Source organism: Bos mutus, chromosome 13 (genome assembly GCF_027580195.1).
Source record: "Bos mutus isolate GX-2022 chromosome 13, NWIPB_WYAK_1.1, whole genome shotgun sequence".
Lineage (NCBI taxonomy): Eukaryota > Metazoa > Chordata > Mammalia > Artiodactyla > Bovidae > Bos > Bos mutus.
Window position 1 is genome coordinate 9,557,617 of NC_091629.1, and position 14,396 is coordinate 9,572,012.

Sequence of the window (14,396 nt, forward strand, 5' to 3'; positions counted from 1 at the left end):
TTTAACCTGTTTACATTTAAGGTAAGTACTGATATGTATGTTTCTATCACCATTTTCTTAATTGTTTTGGGTGTTAGGGAAGTTTTCAGCTATTGATAGTCTTTAATTCCTTTATCATTTTTATCACCTCCTTTTTGAACTTGGGCCTAGCAGACTGGAAAGGCCTGATTCATTGTTTCTTCTTTCAGGGGATTTTTCCTGTCTCAGTTCAGTTCAGTCGCTCAGTCATGTCCGACTCCTTGCGACCCCATGAATCACAGCACGCCAGGCCTCCCTGTCCATCACCAACTCCCGGAATTCACTCAAACTCATGTCCATCAAGTGGGTGATGCCATCCAGCCATCTCATCCTCTGTCATCCCCTTCTCCTCCTGTCCCTAATCCCTGCCGGCAGCAGGGTCTTTTCCAACGAGTCAACTCTTTGCATGAGGTGGCCAAAGTATTGGAGTTTCAGCTTCAGCATCAGTCCTTCCAGTGAACACCCAGGACTGATCTCCTTTCGGATGGACTGGTTGGATCTCCTTGCAGTCCAAGGGACTCTCAAGAGTCTTCTCCAACAACACAGTTAAAAAGCATCAATTCTTTGGCGCTCAGCCTTCTTCACAGTCCAACTTTCACATCCATCCGTGACCACTGGAAAAACCATAGCCTTGACTATTTAGTTGGAAATAGTTCCTTCACTTTTACTTTTCTCAAATTTCTCTGTCTCTGTAAATTCAGGAGAAACAGTTAACTACTGTGGTATTGAAGGGCTGTTTTCATGTGCAACCATCCCTGTGCAAACTGTGTGAGTCCAATATTTTGGGTGCAAGGGCTATTTGCAAGTCATGACGGGCGTACATCCAAAGGGAGTGCTGGCTGTCATCCTTCTGATAGGGGGTGTGGCTGGTGTTGTGGTGACAAGAGCCTTGTCTGGAAGTTGTGTCGGACCTCTTTGCTGTGTGGCTGTCACAGACCTGTCAAGGATGGGGTCTGCTTCCCAGTTGTTTGAGTAGAGGCCCTGAGGGTCAGGTTTGATAAGAGTCTGTTGCTCATGTGTGTGAATGTTCTGTCCCCAAGAAGGTGAGCGCTAATGCAAGTGAGGCCTGTGTGGTCACAGAGAACCTATGCACCAAGTGACCATGCAGGGGTCCTTGGGTCTACCCAGAAACATCTCAAATGCTGCATCCCTTTCTCCATTTTGTTCCTACCAGACTTAATGCCAGGCTGGTGATAGGGCCTGCGGTGTGGCTATGGGGATTGAGGTGGCTGTGCTGCCTCTTGGAAACACGGTTGCCTATACGGCAGTACTCTCCCAAGACCTGTCTGCTCAGATCCAGCTCCAAGCTGTGGTGTGAGGTAGATGGGACCGGAATACTCCATTTGGAAAGGAATCCCAGCATGTTTCACCCTAGGGGCTCTCTGCAGGTACATGGGATTCTGTGATACAGCCCACCACCCAGTGTGTTCACCAACAAAGTGGCTGCTGCTGGACCCACCCCCTGGTTGGAACACTGATAATGGGCTTACATACCAGCCACACCCACACCACGTGCTCACTCACAAAGCCTGCAACCAGAGTTGCTCCCCGCTGAGAGCATAACTACAGTGAGGCTCCTATGACAGAGCCACGCCACCTCGTGCATGAGCTAACAATGGCAGCCCAGACAGTTAGCATTAATTTACCTTATTTGGAACTCGATCAAGTCTATTTCTTTACATCCACTATGTTTTCAGTAAAGTCTTAACTATATAAAAGAGTAATTATTTAAGCTAATTATAAGTCATCAAGGGTATAAAATGTAATTAAGATGAGGGAAAGCTTCAATGTTCTTATTTAATCAAAATAGCATAAAGAATGCATGTTCTTAAGGAATAAGTCACAGTTCTTGGGTTTAACAGATGAAGTGTAGGTATACCTTGGTTGAGCATGCCACATATATGTCTTCATTTTCCAAATAAGAAAACAAGCAAGTGACATCCTTGCAATGAACTGTGAAAGAAAACTGTTTCATTGTTGGATTAAAATAGTGTGTACAGTTTTCCTAATCCAGTACTTGCTAGCACATAAAATAAATTTCATAGAACGTTGAAGATAGAAGACCATTCACAGATATAATAGGGAAGCATTTCAAATTATTTCCACTACCACTCTTTTTTTAAACAAATGCTTTATTTACTTATTTGGCTGCATCGGTCTTAGTTGTGGCATGCAGAATCTTAGTTCCCTGACCAGGGATCAAACCCAGTCCCCTGGCTGGGAAGCCCATTTCTCAAGCATTGGACCATCAGGGAATTCCCACCACTCTTTTATATTGAGGAGAATCTTGCTGCAATAACTCATACTTCATGTTTCTTGGTTATTTTTCTTGGATAAGATTTTTTCTTTATTTTGCCAGACATTATAAGGGTCCTTAATGAAGAGAAATACTTTCAGAAAGGAATAGTTTTTTTTAATATATACCAGTCACTTTCATTTTCTCATCTGACATGTAAGTCATTTGGAAGTCATTATTCCTATCCTCATAACAAGACAAAAAGCTGAATAAACTAAAAATCAACAGCTCTTTTAGATCTGTTAGAGAATCGATGTCAAAGGCAAACCACTGCCTCCAAATTGAAGCCAAATAGGAGAAACAGAATCACAGCTTCCTGGAGCAGAAGCTCAAGAGCAGAAACCTCTGCAGGAATCAGAACTGGGGGAGGAAGTTCTAATCCCTAACTGATGAAGGGCTCTAGGCTCAGTGTGCCCTGGGCTTCCCAGGTGTCTCAGTGGAAAAGAATCTGTCCATGTAGGAGACGCAGTTTCGGTTTCTGGGTCAGGAAGATCCCTTGGAGCAGGAGATAGCAACCCATTCCAGTATTCCTGCCTAGGAAATCCCATGGACAGAGGAGTCTACCGGGCTACAGTCCCCAGAGTTGCGAAAGAGTTGGAGATGACTTAGCCACTAAACAACAGCAATGTGCACCCATTTGAGAGATTAAAAAATCCCGGGGGATATCCAGTGTTAGAGGTCCTCACACTTGTTTACGGTTTAACTTCAGGAGCCCTACCATTTCTCACAGTAAAGATCAGAGAAAACTCCTCTCTGCTTTGAGCTGGTGGAGGAGAAAAGTTGCCATTTATCCAGAACAGTCTGTTCTCTCTAACAAGACTTGCCCTCAACAGAGAACACAAATAAATATTATCTATTACAGTAGCTAAAATCCAGGTCACTGATAACTCCAAATGCAGATAAGAATGAGAAGAAATGGGAACTCATTCATTGCTGGTGGGACTGCCAACTTTGGAAAATAGATTGTCCGCTTCATACAAAACTAAACCTAGTCTTACTGTAAGATCCAGCTGTTGTCTACCTTGGTGTATTTACAAATGAGTTGAGAACTTCTGTCCACACAACAATTTACACACTAATGCTTATAAAAACTTTATTTACATTTGCTAAAGCTGAGAAGAAACCAGGATGTCCTTCATAGGTGAACAGATACAGAAACTGTGGTGCATCCATATAAAGAAATGTTATCCAGTGATAATAATAAATGAGCTATCAAGTCACAAAAAGAAACAGAAGAACCTTAAATGGTACATATTGCTAACTGAAACAGGCTAATCTAAAAAGACTATGTACTGTATGATTCCAACTATATGACATTCTGGAAAAGGCATACTGTTAACTCACAATTTATGATTTACATGTGTATTTCTCAGTAAAAATACTGAGAAAGCCACAAGAAAAAATACTTGTAACTAAAGAATATTTTAATGGACTTTGTTTAGAACTATAAATAAATAATTAACCTGAGGAAATGTTTATATATATATATATATACACACACATTTCATTCTCCCCTAGTAAAAGCCACAGAGGAAGTAGTAACTGTGATGCATTTTGATGATGTCTACAGAAAAAGAAAATCCAGTTGTGTTTAAATTGAGAGATCGTTCACATACTAATGTAGTTAAGAAGTTATCTATTGTTCAGAAAAATAATAAGGTAAATTTCAGAATTACATTTCACTTTGCAGTTCTTATCTGCCATTCACTGCTACTTTGGTCAGTGTGAGAATTGGAACAACCAAAAATAACATAGAGTATCAGTCAGTCCCAACACCCTCCATACCTGTTCTACATGCAGCATACGAAATATTTTATTTGCTTGAAACTGACAGACAAGTTTGTGCAATGTAGGAGAAAAGGAATACACTTTCAGAGTCAACAAAATATTTGATCATCTTTATGCACAAGTCACATACCAAGGTGAATCTTGTGAATTACATAATCATGGTGATACTCTTTTTAATGTTGGTTTAAAGAAGTCAATATTGTTGATATATAATTGACAGAAAGTGAGTTGTGTTTAATTTTCTCTGTGCGTGCGTGTGTGTGGGGAAAACTGAAATTCATACACGATTTAAATATATTCTACCTCGTGCTACAAAATTTATCATTTCACTAAATAAAAATTGTTTATCTATTTCAAGGTAGTGGTCAGCACTTCCTGTTTGTCAACTCATCTGGCCCCAAAGAAGGATACACTGCAAGAATCACCACTTCCCAATACTTTCCAGCAAGCCTCGGAATGTGTGCTGTTCGGTTCTGGTTCTACATGGTTGATCCCGGGAGCACAGGAGTCTTAAAGGTACAACAGGAAGACAGAGATTTGTCTTTCACTGACATAGTCAGAGCGCGTGTTTAAACATTTCTTTCTTTTTTTGGTAGCCAGACCACACCAATCCTGATTCTATTAATTTCTCATTTCTTTCTGGGGCAATGGGACTCTGGCAAGCCGTTCTGTTATTCATCTTAATCTCCTTCAAGATTTGTCTCATTCATGGCTGCCACCTGAACTCAATTATGGTGCACGCTCTTTAAAAGATTATCTACAGATGAAAGATTATGGGCAGATTCTACATGTATCTTCTAATAACAACTTAGATAGGAACAATGAAGAAATGTGATGAGAGGGATAGTAATGGAGAGGATTCTCTTCCCCAAAGTAAAAGCAAAGCACACTTAAGATAAATATATTATCAGCTCACACTGAAAACAATGCGCCTGCTTTATTTTTAACTAACTGAATACAAGAATCTACACCAAATGCTAATCTCTTTAAATAAACGGGTTGCTGCGTCTATACTTCTCATATGAAAGATCAATGAATGAAATTTTCACTTGTTAGGAACCAATTTTGAAATCTTAATTTCTAATTAAAAGATTGTGTATCAGAACACAATATGTAGTGATATTGCCTTGAAATTATGCAGTCATTTGTTGTTGGGATAAATATACAATTTGGAATTTTTGTCATTATCTCAAACATTGTCCCTCGTAAATAATAACAGCTATTATTAAGTGATTCCTATCTTTCTGGCTATTCATTTTAACTTTATATGTGTTAGCAGTTTTAATTCTCACATTGACCTAATAAGGTAGTGTTTAGCTTTCCCAGAATTTTCAGTAAAGAAACTGAACTCAAAGTGGCTTAATAACTTTTCCATGATTACACAATTGACCAGAAATCTGATTTCAAAAATCTGACATCCTTGTTGCTTATATTTTCTGCATTACTCAGAGACATCTAAGGAGAAATATGAGGCAAAGAGAGAAAGAATAAAATGCCTTATCAATTCTAGCCATTGCTGGGAAAGCCAGCTCTTATCAAGTAAAAATAAAAGCATGCAAGAAAGTGGAAAATCTGTTTTCCTCTAGAAAAACCAGTAAAAATAACAAAGAAAGATATTCATTTTTAACAGTTTAGATACACGTATTTTGTACATCATGAAAAAATTTTGGATTTTTGTTTTGTTTTTACATGTAGTATATAAATATTCAGTAGATTAGCCTTTTGCTTATGCTAAATTTTATCCTAAACACTGATCTTAAAAAGACTCTATAATATGTTGTTTTCACTGATATTTTAAAACATAGATACTGCAATTGAAGAGGACAGTAGTCAGTGGTTATTTGTTACACACAGAAGCAAATATGAAATGGAAACCTTTCAACAGAATGCACAGAGATTTCAGTCACTTTCTAACAAAGTGTTGCTTTCTTGATTCAAAACTAACATTTGTATATCCTTTAGCTATTCACCAGCTGGTCAGTCAGTGCTATAGGCTGAATGTTTTTGTCTCCCAAAATTCACCTGTTAAATCCTAACTATGACAGTCAGCTAGTTGAGTTACCTAGTTAAACAGCCCACTGTTTTTAGCCATGCTTCTCCAAACTGTCTTTGAAATGAAAGTGTTGATCTCAAGTCTTGATTTCTGATAGCTTACTTAAAATAGTGATTACAGTTTTTTCTAACTGGAAGGCAGCGTTAAGTGTACTGTTGCTTTTATACTCTCGGCTGTCGTCAGAGAGGTCTACTGGAAAGAATAGTGGAGGGGAATTGCAGTAAGGCTGACATCCAGGTTGTGTAGAGAAATTGCCCTCCTCAACACCAGATTGTCTTGGTAGGTTTGACTGCCCCCATGGCTTTTTACCGTCTCCACAGGTGACCCAAGCAGAACCAATTATAGTCACTTCCAGGATTTGATGCGATGTTTACAAGAGGCTTTCTCTGTCTTCTGTGTTGCAAATCACTGGCTAAAAGTAGCCTAGATCTGGGGCTCTTGGGGACCATCTTTCCCGATATGCGGAGAGAGATTGTCTGAGAAAGAAGCTAGAACACAGAGGAATTCGGGACCAAAAGAAGGAAGACTGACTGTTTCTGTTTAAATCCCGGAGCCTGCTTTACCTGAGTCAGTCAAGTTCTCTTTGTTACTTGCTGTTGGAAAATTCCTGTTACAGAAACCCAGGGAGAAACTGTTTTTGTAATGTATCCTCATGTCTCTGATGGATCACAGTAACTGTGGCAAGTCTGTTTCTCAACTGTTGCTTTTAATCTTGAGTTATTCCCAGTCTGAAAAACTCCCTGAGTGTACCATATTTTTATATTATGTGAACGAATCAGTGAAGTGGAAACCCATTCTTTCCACTCTTTTAAAGTGAGACTTTCCAGCTGCATGTTATTCTTTCACGGGCAACTGTTTTTCTTTTTCATAATCTCTAATTTGAGTATAACAGTGTCACATTTTATAAAATTTCCTTGGCAGGGGTATTTCAGCTGGTGTGTTGCCTTAGAAAGAATCATCTGTAGTTACAGTATTGACAAGACTGATGGACAGATAGCTTCTTACAAAGGGTCTGAAAACCCACCTTTGTGTATATATTTTCTAAAGTAACCAAAATAATATTATCTAAATTTATGGTGAGGAGGAACTTCTTCTTTTTAATATTAAAAAAATTTAAGACTATAATAAATGATAATATGCACTGAGGCATGATGCAGATAAATAGATATTCAATGCTATCAGCATGCAATTATAAAGAGCATTTTGGAAATTAAAAGCTTTATAATTTTTATATTATTTACCAAAACATTCCACATCTATAAATATAAGGAAATAAAGATAGATATGCATGATGTTTTATTTATAAGTGTCTTCATCTCACTGTTGTTTATAAAAAGGAATATTTGAAGCCACATGAATGTCAAATATTAAGAATTGGTGAAATATAGTACATTCACTCTTGCAGTGAAATACTGTGGAGAAGTTAATTCTGTAAATGAATAAATGATAATAAAGAGAAACATTTGTGATTCATTAATAACCAAAGTAACCAAATTTACAAATATGTATTCTAGAATGTATAATACATTGTATTATACATTTATACAATGTATAAAAATATATCTAATTTCACATATTTTAACGTGGGACTATCTATTCCTTAATCTATGTAAATAAGTATAAATGTGTGTGTATATATATATGTGAAAAAATATGTCAAAGGATATACACTAAAATGAAAAGAGTAATTATCTTTAAACGTGAGATGAAAAGATTGTTTTCATTACTTTTACTCTTATTTATTTTATAATTTTTCTACATTAAGCATATGATGCCTTTCTAGTAAGAAAAATATATACAAGGGTCTTTCTAAAGGATCTTCACCTTTGAAAACGTTGAAAGACACAGCTCAAGGATATCCATAAACAGGCCACTTCTTGAGTTAATAAAGAGCAAATGTGGCTCTGGAGCACTTGGTAGATTATAAACCATCTCTTAGATTGATAACATAAATTCTTTAAAAAGGATATGTCAAAGAAAATATCTAAAGTGAAGTTCCATACTAAAGTGTCTATGAGGCCCTAAAAATAACCTGGCATTCCTAAAAGAGCTCAAATAGCAGATTGTGCTAGAATGGTCTCTTGTCAGCACAAATCTGAAATTGTGCTGAGTGTTATGTATCTCTTGCTTTTCTGTGCTCTGTTCTGTATCCCAGAGAACAACATTTCCCAGACTCCTTTGCTGCTGCATTCCTGAATAAGTTTGACCAAAGGAAGGTACTGGCCAAAAATCAGGGCAGGAAGAGGAGACAAGCCTTCCTCCTCTTTGTCTCCTCTCTTTTTCTGTATATTTATATTTCTCTAGCTGAGTTTGTACTGCATCTCATCTGTGACTCCAGAAGGCCTTGCCTCCCTGGTTCAACTCCCACCAAGGATACTGACAAATACCATCTTCTTCCAGCAACTCAACTTTGCTACTCCCTCCCTTTGACTTTAGGTTTTGGAGGAGAAACTTCTTCCTACACATGCTAATCTATAGGTTGCCAAATAATTTCCCTGGTGATTTCTCATCTCTTCCATAAACATAGTACCTACTACCTATGTTAAAATTCCTCTATTTGAAATATATTAGTTTCTGTTTCCTAATTGAGCCCTGTCTAGGTACCTAACTCAAAGAAAACACAAATCTTTCAAAGACATTAACTGATAAAACAGTGAAAAACTATGAATGAGCACCAATTTAAATTTGTCATTCTTACATTAACTTCTTAAAAACTTACTGTCTAGTAGAGGAAGACAGAAAACAAATTGAAAAAAAGAACACCAATATGAAACTTCTGTTTGTGATGTAATACTATGGACCAAATTAAACAGTTTCCCGTAATACATAATTACTCACGATCTGCTGAGAAAGTTATTTTATATTGAATAGTAAGAAAGTCTATCTGAGAAATACAAGGTGTGAATTTAGACTTGAAAAACTAGAAAGATCAATTCTTGTGAATAACTGTAGTAAGAATGTTCTAGGCAGAAGAAATAAGCTAAGGGAAAAGCTCAAAAGTAGAAGGTATTTGAAGGCCACTGTAGTGGAACAAAGTAAGCAAGAGAAAGAGAGAAACGATCAGAGATAGGTAGGAACCAGGGCCTTGCAGGGATGGTAAGGAGATTAGATTTTATTCTAAGAATCATGGAAAGTCATTGGAGAGTCTTAGCTTGAACTACTATAGCAAATTACCATGAAGTGGGTGGATCAAACAACAGAAGTTTCCTTCTCACAGCTCTGGAAGCTCAGAAGTTCAAGATCAAGGTATGGGCCAGTTTGGTTCCTCTTGTGGACCCGCTTTCTGGTTTGTAGATAACTGGCTCTCACTGTGTGCTCAACCAGTGGATAGAAATCATCTTTTTTGGGTCTGTTCTTAAAAGAACACTAATCTAATCCACAGGACCCCACACTCATGAGCTAATTACCTTCCAAAGACCCCCATCTCCCAAAATCTAAACATTGAGAATTTGGGCTTCAACTTATGAATCTGAGGGGATATATTCAGTCCATAGCCAAGAGTATTAAACTGAGGGATAATAATATCATCTTTGAAAATTTAGAAGATATGCTCTGTGGAAAAGGGATAGGACCTGGGGGTAGGAGGAGGAAATCAGAAATGGACGTGAAACAGGAAGGCAAGTTACATGATTTCCAGGGGTCCCCAGCTTGATTTAAAGTGGAGTGTAAGAATAAACTGGAAAACAATTGCTACAAATAATGAACAAGCCTGAGCTCTTCATTGGCATATTAAGATTATCTTCTAAATAAAACACACTTTAATTTTATTAGTATATTAGTGAAGGGCATCATATAAAGTTAGCTCAATCAAAATGTTATACAGTTGATGAGATCAAGGTGAAATTCAATTATGATGTCCCTATTACTTTTTTAGGATAAAAAGCCAAATAATTCACATCTATCCATCCTGCAAAGTAGAAGGCTGCATGATGAAAGAAATGTTTTATAGAAACTAGAAAGCCTGATACTAAATATGTAATATTCAGGATAGTGAATGAATAATATTCAGAATAATAAGATGTCTATTCAGGCTTCAGTATCCTCTGATTCACAGGCTCATGATTTATGGACCAATGCTAATACATACTTTATTTTCTAGGTCAGTTTCTTTCTTTCAATTACCTACCTACATATAAAATTAAAAGCACTCTTTAAAATGGTGCTGGTCGTTTTCTGATACATATTGCCAAAAAAGCCCTAAGTGAAACCAAATTAATTTCCTATGTGATTATTTAGTTTCAGTAGTTCAGCTCCTAGCTTCTGACTTGTCCTACTATTTAATGCTAGCTCAGGTGAATTATTTAATGTCTATGAAAACAGGTAAAGTTTGGCACAAGACAAGAGAATTTCCCTACAAATAACTAATAGCCCTTTATTCCTCTAGACTCATTTTTTAAAGACACAAAAAGGAAATGAACTTTTGTAATTAAAAATGCTCTTTGTAATTTATAGAAGCTTTTCTTTGTTCAAGGGAGAAAAATGAACTATATCCTAAACCTTCTTTCAGTAATAACACATGAGTTAATACATCTAAAGGGGCTTCCCAGAAGCTTACAGTTAGCCTATGAGGTTGAAGTGAGTTTTTATTTTAAAGTTGAGTTTTAGGCAGTCCAGTGGTTAAGGTGAAACTTCACCTTCCAGTACAAGGGTATGGGTTCAATTCCTGGTTGAGGAGCTAAGATTTCACATCCCTTATCACCAAGTAACTAAAAAAACATAAACAACAGAAGCAATATTGTACTGAATTTGATAAAAAAAAAAAAAACTTTAAAAATTGTCCACATCAAAAAAAAAATCTTAACCAAAATAAAGTTGAGTTTTAGAGCTAAATGATTTCTGCAAAACATATGGAATTCAACATGTAAATCTTCTATTCAGGAAGCCATTATTGCCATGGCCTTATGCTTGTAAATTTTGCTTTGTTTTGTTTTAATGTGGTATTTAGAAAAGTAGTAAGAGCAGTGGGAAAAAAATGAGAATAATGTAAGATGGTTACTATATGCTATACACTGAAGTCCTTTACATTGATCTAATCTACCAGACCACCTGACCTGCCTCTTAAGAAACCTATATGCAGGTCAGGAAGCAACAGTTAGAACTGGACATGGAACAACAGACTGGTTCCAAATAGGAAAAGGAGTACGTCAAGGCTGTATATTGTCACCCTGCTTATTTAACTTATATGCAGAGTACATCGTGAGAAATGCTGGGCTGGAAGAAGCACAAGCTGGAATTAAGATTGTTGGGAGAAATATCAATCACCTCAGATATGCAGATGACACCACTCTTATGGCAGAAAATGAAGAGGAACTCAAAAGCCTCTTGATGAAAGTGAAAGAGGAGAGTGAAAAAGTTGGCTTAAAGCTCAACATTCAGAAAACAAAGATCATGGCATCCGGTCCCATCACTTCATGGGAAATAGATGGGGAAACAGTGGAAACAGTGTCAGACTTTATTTTTGGGAGCTCCAAAATCAATGCAGATGGTGATTGGAGCCGTAAAAGATGCTTACTCCTTGGAAGAAAAGTTATGACCAACCTAGATAGCATATTAAAAAGCAGAGACATTACCTTGCCAACAAAGGTCTGTCTAGTCAAGGCTATGGTTTTTCCAGTGGTCATGTATGGATGTGAGAGTTGGACTGTGAAGAAGGATGAGCACTGAAGAATTGATGCTTTTGAACTGTGGTGTTGGAGAAGACTCTTGAGAGTCCCTTGGACTGCAAGGAGATCCAACCAGTCCATCCTAAATGTGATCAGTCCTGAGTGTTCATTGGAAGGACTGATGCTGAAGCTGAAACTCCAATATTTTGGCCATCTGATGTGAAGAACTGACTCATTGGAAAAGACCCTGATGCCAGGAGGGATTGGGGGCAGGAGGATAAGGGAACAACAGAGGATGAGATGGCTGGATGGCATCACCAACTTGATGGATATGAGTTTGAGGGAACTCTGGGAATTGGTGATGGACAGGGAGGCCTGGCTGTGCTGCAAATCATGGGGTTGCAAGGAGTCGGACACAACTAAGCGACTGAACTGAACTGAATCCTCAACCATCCAGTGAGGAACATAATGACATTATCTATACACTTTAACAGTTGAGTAAAATGAGATAGAAAAAGCTTCAGGAATTTGTTCAAGGTCACAGTACTATTTAAGAGATGGCAGGCCATGATGTTCCCACACCCACTGGCTCCAGCCTATGCTTTTAATTAATATGCTTTACTGCCTCCCCAAACTAGATGGGTTTTTATGGCATATTTTATTTTCCATACTTTATTGCTCAAAATCATGTTTTATTCTCTGCAATAATTATTGAAATCTGGTCTTTAAAAGATACTTTGCCTGTTTTATATTCTGCATATTGTGGTTTTCAATATAAATTTGATTTGAATTACTAGTGTAATTTGACAGAGGTAAAAGAGGAGTGTGAAAAAGCTGGCTTAAAACTCAGCATTCTAAAGATGAACATCATGGCATCTGATCCCATCACTTCATGGCAAATAGATGGGAAAAAAGTGAAACAGTGACAAATTTTATTTTCTTGGGCTCTAAAATCACTGCGGATGGTGACTGCAGCCATGAAATTAAAAGACACTTGTTCCTTCGAAGAAAAACTATGACCAACCTAGAAAGTATATTAAAAAGCAAAGACGTCATTTTGCTATAAAATGTCGTATAGTTAAAGCTATGGTTTTCCCAGTAGTCATGTACAAATGTGAGAGTTGGACCATAAAGAAGGCTGAGCACCAAAGAATTGATGCTTTCAAACTATGGTGTTGGAGAAGACTCCTGAGAGTCCCTTGGATAGCAAAGAGGTCAAACCAGTCTATACTAAAGGAAATCAACCCTGAATATTCATTGGAAGGACTGATGCAGAAACGGAAGTTCCAGTACCTTGGCTACCTGATGTGAAGAGCTAGCCAACTCATTGGCAAAGATCTGATGCTGGGAAAAATTGAGGGCAAGAGGAGAAGGGAGAGTTAGAGGATGATGGCATTGGATGGCATCACTGACTCAATGGGCATAAGTTTAAGCAAAGTCCAGAAAATAGTAGAGGACAAGGAAGCCTGGTGAACCACAGTTCCTGGGGTCACAAAGAGTTGGGCATGACTTAACAACTGAACAACAACAACCAATGTAACAGAAAACAAAACAAAACAAAACAAAAAAAATTGGTGTAACAGTTATTTAAATCATCCTCCTAAACATGGCCTGTCACTTCAAGGGAAATAGATGGGACAGTGGAAACAGTGTCAGATTTTATTTTGGGGGGCTCCAAAATCACTGCAGATGGTAACTGCAGCCATGAAGTTAAAAGACACTTACTCCTTGGAAGAAAAGTTATGACCAACCTAGACAGCATATTGAACAGCAGAGATATTACTTTGCTGACAAAGGTCCGTTTAGTCAAGGGTATGGTTTTTCCAGTGGTCATGTATGGATGCGAGAGTTGGATTGTGAAGAAAGCTGAGCACTGAAGAATTGATGCTTTTGAGCTGTGGTGTTGGAGAAGACTCTTGAGAGTCCCTTGGACTGCAAGGAGATACAACCAGTCCCTTCTGAAGGAGATCAGTCCTGGGTGTTCTTTGGAAGGAATGATGCTACAGCTGAAACTCCAGTACTTTGGCCACCTCATGCGAAGAGTTGACTCACTGGGAAAGACTTTGATGCTGGGAGGGATTGGGGGCAGGAGGAGAAGGGAACGACAGAGGATAAGATGGCTGGATGGCATCACCGACTCAATGGACATGAGTTTGAGTGAATACCGGGAGTTGGTGATGGACAGGGAAGCCTGGTATGCTGCAATTCATGGGGTCGCAAAGAGTCCGACACGACTGAGTGACTGAACTGAACTGAACTGGAACATGGCACCCTCAGTGTATAGTGTGTGTTTGGTGTTGGATAGGGGTGCCATCAGTATTCCTTTTTTCTATAATTGCCCCTGTGACATAACATTTAATCCTTTTGTTCTGCTGCTTTTGAAGGTTAACTTTTGAATGAGCTGTTCAAGGACAAGAGCCACCAAGACTACATCCTTTTTGTCAAACTTTTCAAAGCCCTTTCTGGTCAGTTTCAGAGTCCTCTTGGGTTTGTTATCTGATCTATATCTGTCCTATTAGAAGAACTGGCCCTTTCAAGGGCCCCCATCTCTCAAACAATGCAAGAGGAAATTCTTTATATTCCCTGTGTTGCTTCTAGACTTCCAAACTTCAGAATAAGACATTTAGGAAATTTCCTG

General features: G+C 38.0%; 1 protein-coding gene across 1 annotated transcript in view; it reads left to right on the forward strand.

Annotated features, from left to right (window-relative positions):
• Positions 1-14,396, forward strand: part of MALRD1 (MAM and LDL receptor class A domain containing 1) — a 576,646-nt gene that overhangs the window by 417,488 nt on the left and 144,762 nt on the right. The window contains exon 32 of the mRNA XM_070382053.1: positions 4,461-4,618. Within this exon, the coding sequence (XP_070238154.1) occupies positions 4,461-4,618 (158 nt within the window). The remainder of the gene's footprint in view (positions 1-4,460; positions 4,619-14,396) is intronic.